Source organism: Gadus chalcogrammus, chromosome 14 (assembly GCF_026213295.1).
Source record: "Gadus chalcogrammus isolate NIFS_2021 chromosome 14, NIFS_Gcha_1.0, whole genome shotgun sequence".
NCBI classification, from domain to species: Eukaryota; Metazoa; Chordata; class Actinopteri; order Gadiformes; family Gadidae; genus Gadus; species Gadus chalcogrammus.
The window spans coordinates 25,570,436-25,580,220 of NC_079425.1; the positions used below are offsets into that span (position 1 = coordinate 25,570,436).

Below are 9,785 nucleotides of genomic sequence, written 5' to 3' on the forward strand. Positions count from 1 at the left end.
GAATTCTAAGAATGCATTACTTTGCACTTTTATATTGGAATTTAAAGGCAATAAACATGTATTGAAATGTTAAGGAATTCATATTTTATCATTCAGATATGTAAATCAACATGTATAAATTGCTATTAGTCAATTAATGGGGAGATAATCGAGAATCGAATCGAATCGAAATCGAATCGGACTGAAAAAATGAATCGTTAGATGAATCGATGCATCGAAAAAATAATCGCTAGATTAATCGTTTAAAAAATAATCGTTTATCCCAGCCCTATGCAAGACCAGAGTGAGTTGATTTGTTTTGTTTTCAGGAGGCAATGTAGACTGCCGTCATACCTTGGTGTATATGAATGTTTATGATTTCAATAATCACCATATCATAATAGCTGCTAGAGATTGGTTATATAATGACTGAAATTTCGAGCCTTAGCTTTCAAATCCTACGTAGGATAGTATTTCATACATAACCGCAGTATTCCACTGTTAACTAGCATTTTTCAATTCCATTACCTCACTATGTTAAACTACTTTAGGATTAAATTACGGTTGCCTCTTTATTTTGCGTGCCTACTTTGCTTCTGAAGGTGCTGTATTAAAAAGATTATGAAGATTAAAGTTTAACAGAAGAACCTCTGCACCCCGGTCCTCTTATCCTATCAGAGGATACCTAACCCTAACAGGCAAAGGGTCGGGTTTTATTGCACCAATCTCTCGCCTGTGCAGAGACTTCTGTGTTGTTATTGCCCACAGAGTCTATAAGAAGCATACTAAAAATACATATTCATCATCGGGCTAACATGGAGTTTAGAAATAATTGAACTCAAAAATAAGGTATTTGGGCTGCCTCCAAAGCGTTAGGAAGAGCTTTGAAACCAGACGTCAGGATTATCATCATGCTCTAGTAATGCTCCCAACGTCCCCAAAGCCCCAACAGCTCCTTTATCCAGACCTGTTTAAGGACTAAACCGCACACCTAAGGACTGCACCTATTGTTAACCTTGTTATTTGTTATTTATTTACTAAATTTTTCGATTACTTCAGGGTCCCTGCACATTTGGCACATTTATATTTATATTTATACTTATTTTTATATTATACCTCATATTTCATCGTACTTATTTATTTACTTAACACACAGGTCACCTACAAACGGAGAGTTACATGTATATAGTATGTTTGTTTTATCTTAATCTTATTAAAATAGTTTTGTACTATAATTTATTTTCAATTAGTAAATGTATTGTATATATACTGTTTTTTCGTACTTCTCTTTTCCCACTGTACTGCTGGTCACCTGTGAATTTCTCCCAAGGGGGATTAATAAAGGACTATCTTATCTTATCTTATCTTATCTTAATGTTCTTCCCCTTGTTCTTCAACCCTCCCATGTGATCCCTGTGTGTCTTTTGCCCGGCAGGCCCACCTTCTGGCTGGGGAAGGACACCCTCAGGGTGTCGGCCAAGCTGTTCGCAGAGAACCGCCGTCGGCTGAGCCAGGCTCTGGGGGCCGCCGGAGCGCCCAGGGGGGCAGTGGTGCTGCTGCAGGGCGGGGAGCAGCAGAGGAGGTACTGCACCGACACGGACCAGCTCTTCAGACAGGTGGGACACACCGGGCTCTGCAGAGGGTTGAGGCGTCCCTGACCCTGGCTGCTCCCGACTCGCATGGTTGACTCTGTGTAACTGTAACTGTTAAACATGTGAATGTGGCCGCATGGTTTTCAGAGCAACATCGGCTCTAAAGTCTGGTTCAACGTCAGTAGAATCAGGTTTCACCTGACAGAGACACCTTCTCTCTGTAGGAGTCCTTCTTCCACTGGACTTTCGGCGTCACCGAGGCTGAGTGTTTCGGAGCCATTGAGGTGGAAACAGGAAAGTCTGTCCTCTTCGTCCCCAAACTGCCAGAGCGCTATGCCATCGAGATGGGAGAGTAAGCCATGGTTTTCATATTGATGGCTTTTATTGTGCAGATGCTATTATAACCAGCCACTGAAAGCCACTGGACCCATGGGTCAGGACTGGATTCAAAGCATAATGTCTCTCCTTCACAACTCTTCGTCTCTCTCTTGACAGGATCTATCCAAAGGAGCACTTCAAAGAGAAATATGCTGTTGATGAGGTGCACTACACCTGTGATGTAAGTCATCACTTCTGCTCAATGGCACTTAAAAATAGAATTTGTGTAGCATCTTATCTTAGCTATCTTTGTTGTATACTGGTAATTGGTTAACCTAACTATTATTACATATTACTACAACTACATATATCTGCACTGGGATTAGTTCTGTACTTTAGTGATTCTCATCTTTGTTATTGAACTACAGGTTTCTGTTTTTATTAAGAGGGGAAGCAACAGCCACAGACTCATAAAGGCTGGCGGTATTAATTTAATGACGCATGACATCAAAGTCCATTTTGTTTCTTTGAAGGTAGTCATTAAATATAATGGTTATGGCTGTGATAAACTCCTGGAAATACTCCTTGGTTGATTTGTTTTAATTTTTAATTTATTATTAATTATTATTATTATGACATCTCGTCATAATAATGACGAGATGGATATGGATATGGAAATCACTTGCTGTCTATTTTGTTTAAATGTTTCCTTGCTGTCCTACTGTTCTATTCATTTATCTTCACAAACCTTACCCCAAAAGAATGTGTGTCAATATCGTTTGACATTAAGTTAAACATGTTATTTACATTAAACATGTTAAATTAGGTTATACTTGACTTGAGTTGAGCAATGTTTTCTGATTAATGGGTCAGGCTTTAGCCTTGTTGCCTTTTTGGAAACACATATTTTGAACTGAAGCTGTTTGTTGTTTTTGTTTGTTTTTAGCTCTTTGGTCAACTGTTGTTGTTTTTAATTTGCTATACAAATACATTTACAATTTACAATCCAGAGTCAGGGCAATAGTTGCTATGAAGAGAGTTAATATGTGGGATATCACTTCTTATACTGCATCCTGATCTTTCCAGATCGCAGACACTCTGAAGAGCATGAGGCCCGCCGTCCTGCTCACGTTGGTATGTGACCTTCACACTGACCCCAACTTCTGGTGGAACATTGACCTTTGGAAATGGTTGGAAAGCTCTCAGTTTGAAGGCAACAACGGTTGCCACGCATGGGAAGAATTGCGCTCACATGTCTGCCGTTCCATCATGTCGTTTGTCTCTTTATGTTGTGTTTTCTGTTCTTACGCCTCGTTCTTACGAAGACGTTTAGGAGACTTTAGTGTCTCTGAGCTGAGGTGTGGCCCTATAGTCACCTCTTTGGTTGTGTTCTTCTCTCCCTCCAGCGAGGACTGAACACAGACAGTGGAAGCACCTGCCGCGAGGCCTCGTTTGACGGGATCAGCGGGTAAGCTCTGTTGAGCCCAGTTATTCATTAATGTGATCGTGCTTTGTCCAGGGGCTTCTGGGAGACATTTACTATACAGACATATCGGCAGTGATTACCTGCATTTTAAAAAATATTTGATTTGACTCATTCATTTTGCCATGCTTTGAGACTCAACAGTGCCATAAATGGCACTGTTTTATACTTGCCAATCTCTGGAATTAATTCCGTAAATGATTAGTGTATTTACATCTTTTCCACGTCAAATAAAATACGCCAATGTGTGGATGTGCTAACTGTTTAACCGTCTCTCAAACAGCTTTCAAGTAAACAACTCGATTCTGCATCCCGTCATCGTGGAATGGTGAGGCAACATCTGGCGACTGTTTTTCAATAGCCCATTCATTGTTATATGAGGACATATTCGTTATATGAGGACAATCGGACAGAGGAACATTCAATCCCACTGATTGGTGTTTGGATATCTGAAGGCCCGATGCGGCCTTATGAATGAGCTCTCAGATCAGATACTGAGAGAGCACAGCTTCTTATCAGTGAGACTGTCTGACGGCTCACCGAGAATAATAGGCCATAGTACAGGCCACATCTCTTCAAGGTGTATCATTGATAACCCAGGATCATATTATTAGTATCATATCATTAGGGTTTTCTTAGGACATCCCAACAGATATTTTTTTATTGGCGGCCCGCTCACTTGTGATTGGTTTGCAGCCGCGTGACCAAGACGGACATGGAGCTGGAAGTCCTGCGCTACACCAACAGGATCTCCAGCGAGGCCCACAAAATGGTGGGACCCCCTATACATTCCATTCAATGTTAGACATGATAATGATTTGGGTTGTACATCCATATTCATAAAACTTGGCTCATCCTTGTTTCCTTCTCTAGATTATGAAAAGCGTGAAACCCGGTCAGAAAGAGTACGAAATGGAGAGGTGAGTAGCCATAGCAATGAAAACAACCATCCTTTTCATTTGACTTCAATTGTCTCACATCAAATCAATCAACAAATGTTGGGTTTGTTGTCGACATATTTGTCATTTACATTGTGCACTGATTTCTATCGCACATTACTGCACAATGATCATGACCAAACATCCCAGTGCATCCTGCACACAAAATCTACAAATATGATGAAGGATGGTAACTGGGAACTAAGAGGAACCCATGTGCGCTGGGGTGATCCAGTGTGTGAACAGAAAGTCTGAGTGTGATTCCTCTGGAATCAGCGGCGTAATATTTAAATGATGATATTTAAATATTGACACTAAATTCAAATATTATTTTTTACTTTTTCTGTAATATAGTCAGTACATACAGACGTTATCAAGATTCAAGATAGAAGGACAAACACACAATCTTGATCAACACCCAGAACTCAAAGTGGACGCAGGAAGTTCAGTCGTTTTATTCATATTTCTCCCAGGACAGAATTCCCCCGTTCTAATGTTACTCTCAGTTCCACCCCCCCCCCCCCCTCCCCCCAACGGGCCCTGGGAGAGCTGGTCGAGGGGTATGTGGTGTTTGGGAAAGACGACCAGGGAGTCTGTTGGGCTTCCTGTGAGCTGTGGAGAGCCACAGAGGACTGTTTGATGTGCTTGACCGATGGTGACCAGGGAACCAACGCTAGACGCTTTCTTGAAAAGCACACGGTCAGAGGAAGGCCATCGCCAGTCGCTCTGCCAATTATCCTCTGCTGTCCGTACTCTAACCTAATTCTGTAAAACCTGACACTGCCATTATCGTGTGTGTGTGTGTGTGTGTGTGTGTGTGTGTGTGTGTGTGTGTGTGTGTGTGTGTGTGTGTGTGTGTGTGTGTGTGTGTGTGTGTGTGTGTGTGTGTGTGTGTGTGTGTGTGTGCGCGCGCCTGTGTGTGTGTGTGTGTGTGTGTGGGGGGGGGGGGGGGGAGCTTGAAGCGACTTGGAGGCTCCAACACCCATCCAGGTTCTCATGTTGTTTGTGCGTCTGTTGTGTTAGATGTTTGTGTTTCCTTGCAGTCTCTTCCAGCACTACTGCTACACCAAAGGAGGCATGCGTCACGCGTCCTACACCTGCATCTGTGGAACGTAGGACATTTCAATACTGCTCTAGTGCCCTTAAGCACGGTGACCCCGTTGTGTCCTAGTGTTTGACAGAGGTTGTGGGGATGGGTCAGAAGAATCTAGTATTCTCTTATTCGTTCCTGAGGAGGGTAAAACCGACTTTTTACATTTGGACCGTTCAAATGTTTTCCCATTTAAATAAAAACAAATGAACAGAAGGATCTAAAGCTGGTTCTCTAGCACCATCAGTATATAATCCTCAAATATAACTATTAATATCCATGCCTAACGTCAGTCAACTATGTCTATTATATGTCTTTTATTATATTTTGTTATTTGATTTTATGAATGTGATTTTGTCTCCGCAGGGGGAACAACTCCTCTGTCCTCCACTACGGCCACGCCGCTGCTCCCAATGACAAGACCATCCAGGATGGGGACATGTGGTACGTAGAACCCAACGGTTCTCCTTACTCAAGGAAAACCTTAGCTGAAGACTGAGGAATCAAACCTCCACATGGACACGGACTAACTTGGATTCAGTTTAGTTTAAAATGCATGCTCAATTATTTTTCTAAAAAATCAAAACGCTTCATCATAGTTTCAGCGACATTTAAGCAATGACGTTTAAGATATCTAAAGACAATGTTCAGCTTCCAATCTATACGTACAGTCAAATTAATAAGAGACGTATTATTTTGAGCAATATTAGTCTCGACTTGGTCCACTGTACGAGCGGGGTGACGAGATGCCGTGGTTTTCAACAGTCTGTTTGACATGGGCGGAGAGTACTACTGTTACGCCTCCGACATCACCTGCTCCTTCCCGGCCAATGGGAAGTTCACCAAGGACCAGAGGGACATCTATGAGGCGGTGCTTAAGGCGTCCCGCGCTGTCCTGGCAGCCATTAAACCAGGTAACACAAGCGTGCTGTGATTGGCTGTCAAGATCATCCCTAATGCAGACCACCAATCATGTAGCTGAACGCCAAAGGATCCTTACAGGTTTGACTGATCATCAGACAGGAAGGCTTGATGCTTTAGCCGTTGATCCCAGACTATCAGAAGCAACCTTCTGGGATTCTGTCTCTGGTGTTTACAGAGTGGGAAAACGTTTAAGAACCACAGAGGTAGTAGCAGTCTGATGATGGGTGAAAAACACTGAATGAAAGAAGCCAGAAGAGAACTGATAACAGCTCTCCAGCAGTCTGTCTTTTGAAGACATGGGGATGTTTCTAAGATCTTCATTCATCGATTTGAAAAGCACGATAAGAATTGACCTAGACATTAATCTATGCAGATTTGTAATTTCTTCGTACATGTCTGACTGTTTGTTGAGAGTAAAAACGCTTCAATTCACATGTGTGATGATTTTATACATTTCATATTTATTTTGTCTATTGTTTGTTACAACTTTATAAAATAACGTTTTAAAGTGTTTGATGCTATGAAAAGGCGCGCCGCATGAACCAGGTGACCTTTGACCCTTTGTCCAGGTGTGGAGTGGACCGACATGCACTTTCTGGCCAACCGCGTCCACCTGGAGGAGCTGCTGAAGCTGGGCATCGTCAGGGGCAACGTGGACGACATGATGAAGGCCCGCCTGGGCGCCGTCTTCATGCCCCACGGCCTGGGCCACCTGCTGGGCTGCGACGTGCACGACGTCGGGGGCTACCCGGAGGTCAGTGGCTCTGAGAGGATGGAGGTAGCATAGCATATTGCTATGCTATGCTATCTTACCCACGCTAGCAATGGCACTAAAATTATTGTATTTTTTTTAAATGGTAGTGGTAAGCAGATGAAAACACAATTTCAAGCGCTAAGCATAACATTAAGTCTGCTAAACCTAAAATTCCAAGCATACATTATCTGTGTTTATTTCTGCTTGCCTCGTACCTTTTCATACAAGACACTACCACTGCTGTGTTAATACAATTCATTTAATTCAAAGAATAAAATGCTGAAATGTTTTCCTCTGTCACTAGTTGTATTTTTGTCTTCTATAATAACACAAAGAAGTTCACTGCTTCTCAGCCTCATGATGGTGGGTGGTGTTTCATATCCCAGCGGTCTGCAGCCTCGTGTTCTGACTGTATGCTGTGTGTGTGTGTGTGTGTGTGTGTGTGTGTGTGTGTGTGTGTGTGTGTGTGTGTGTGTGTGTCTGTGTCTGTGTCTGTGTCTGTGTCTGTGTCTGTGTCTGTGTGTGTGTGGAACACGGAGGTGCCCGGTCTGAGGAACCTGAGGATGGGCCGCCTGGTGCAGGAGAGGATGGTCCTCACGGTGGAGCCAGGGATCTACTTCATCAACAACCTGCTGGACGAGGCACTGGCCGATCCCGCCCAGAGCTGCTTCCTCAACCAGCAGGCGCTCGCTCGCTTCCGCGGCTTCGGAGGGGTGAGTGGGGGGAGGGGGTCAGACTGCGGCTTCATGCCTTCAGAGGGGGGAGTGGCTCATGCCTGTCGTAACCTGGGAGATCAGAACCCCTGGGCTTCACCAGAACGATGTCATTAGGCCCAACACCAAATATGGGCAGGGCAGTTCTAAAGCCTTCCAAATTCAATCAGCTCTGTGACAGGTTCGCTTTGCATAATTTAGAATGTATGCAGTAAAAGATAGATAAATAAAATGATTTAAAAGAAGAGCGATCTTATACCCACTGTCTCTGACAATGTTGGTGCAATAGCCGCCATCGGATTAATTAGGCATAAACGATGCATGTCCATCTAAGGAGGTTTGCATGTATGATTGTCTTTGAAGTGTTGCTCAGTGAGTATCAAATGCATGCTGCAGTGCTGCATCCGAAGACCCTCATCCATCCTAACGCACAAACACTGAATTCTGAAGATGTTTGATATTTGACCCGAGAAAAAAGGTCAAAGTTTTTTTCATTCATCAATCAATAACTAATCAATCAATAACTAAGTCGCCTCGTGTATCAAATACTTCAGTACACGCCTTCGATGAAATGTCACGATCCCTCGCTGGAATTGTGTTTGCATCGAGCGACCAATCCAGAGAGTGACCGGTGACGGCTGGATGTTGTTGTTGATGTGGTTGTTGTTGTTGATGTGGTTGTTGTTGTTGATGGGGTTGTTGTTGTGGTCCAGGTGCGCATCGAGGAAGACATTGCCGTGACGCGGGACGGCGTGGAGCTCCTGACCTGCGTGCCACGTGGCGTGGACGAGATCGAGGCCTTCATGGCGGACTCCGGGAAGACCCTCAGCCCATTGGTCAGCAGCGAGGAGATCTGATGACATCACTCTGAACTCTCCAGAAGGAATGTTCCGGAACGTTGAGAGGGAATCACTTCAAGAAGGGAAATCGCGCTATTTTTCTAACCCATCATATAACGTACAATTAATTCAGATAACACATTATAATCACATTCATGCTTATCAGCTGCTGAAATAAATGCACTGCTTTTAGACTTTGTTTTTTTATATCACAAGTTGTCGGTAAAACCTACTTGTATCAAACTCATCTGAGAAACATATTTTATAATTCTCCAAACATATTGATTAAAATAATCAACAATTTACATTGCTATATTATGCAATAGAATGTAATCAACTCTATATTTCTTTATGTCTATAGAAATACAATCAGTATATGCAGAATAAAATCGAATTAGCAGTCCGCTATCAAGTGATAGCGGACTGATTCCTCTAGATGGGGTGCTTTCCCCACTAAAGGCAAGAATCTCATTACAACAGAAAACAATCGATGGGACGGGATAGACGCAAGATAAGGATGAAATCAGCTGTCGAGATCGGTAATTTAAGAAAGTGAAACAATATTGATCATAATTTGCGGTAGCCTTTGCATATGTTGAATCAGATAGAATACAGACGGTACATTAGATTGAGAAATACTGAGTGATTAACATTGTTTGGCCAGAGGGGAAGCGGCCATGTTGCCTACCTAACGTTTTTCATCATTTTAAATAACGACACATACATACATATTTACAGTACAGTACTTATGGATCGGAGGTACATGTATGATACTTGGATAAACAGCTTGTGAGCCAGCCTTACTGCTGAGAAACATGAACATTGGAGCCCTTCTAAAGTCCTAGTAGCACCACTTAATTATATATCTTTTGTCACACGTGGAAAATGGTGGAACAATAATCTCCGGTGGAAAAAACACTGTTGGCTTCTTTTTTTTACTGAACTTTCGACTTTTCTCTCTCAATATAGAGGTGTAACGTTGAACCGTTGGACCTAGAATACCAGCATTCCTTTCTGATGCTGTGTTTGGAGGAGAAGCTTTACTCCTGTAGCCAGGTGGGGGGGATACACAATAAACCAACCTTCCCTCTGGGGCCCAAACAAAAATAATTGAGATTTTTACTCTCGAGTCACTAAACAATCTTAAAATTGAAA

The 9,785-nt window shown here is 42.7% G+C and overlaps 1 protein-coding gene across 1 annotated transcript; it reads left to right on the top strand.

Moving 5' to 3' along the window:
• Positions 1-901: 901 nt before the first annotated feature.
• Positions 902-8,807, top strand: LOC130402987 (xaa-Pro dipeptidase-like). Its single transcript, XM_056607082.1, has 15 exons — positions 902-912; positions 1,415-1,595; positions 1,796-1,923; positions 2,067-2,130; positions 2,976-3,023; positions 3,296-3,357; positions 3,656-3,700; positions 4,069-4,144; positions 4,246-4,292; positions 5,354-5,422; positions 5,767-5,844; positions 6,166-6,314; positions 6,894-7,102; positions 7,618-7,791; positions 8,505-8,807. The coding sequence occupies exons 1-15, from the start codon at positions 902-904 to the stop codon at positions 8,646-8,648; spliced, it is 1,485 nt and encodes a 494-aa protein (XP_056463057.1). The 3' UTR covers positions 8,649-8,807.
• Positions 8,808-9,785: the final 978 nt, after the last annotated feature.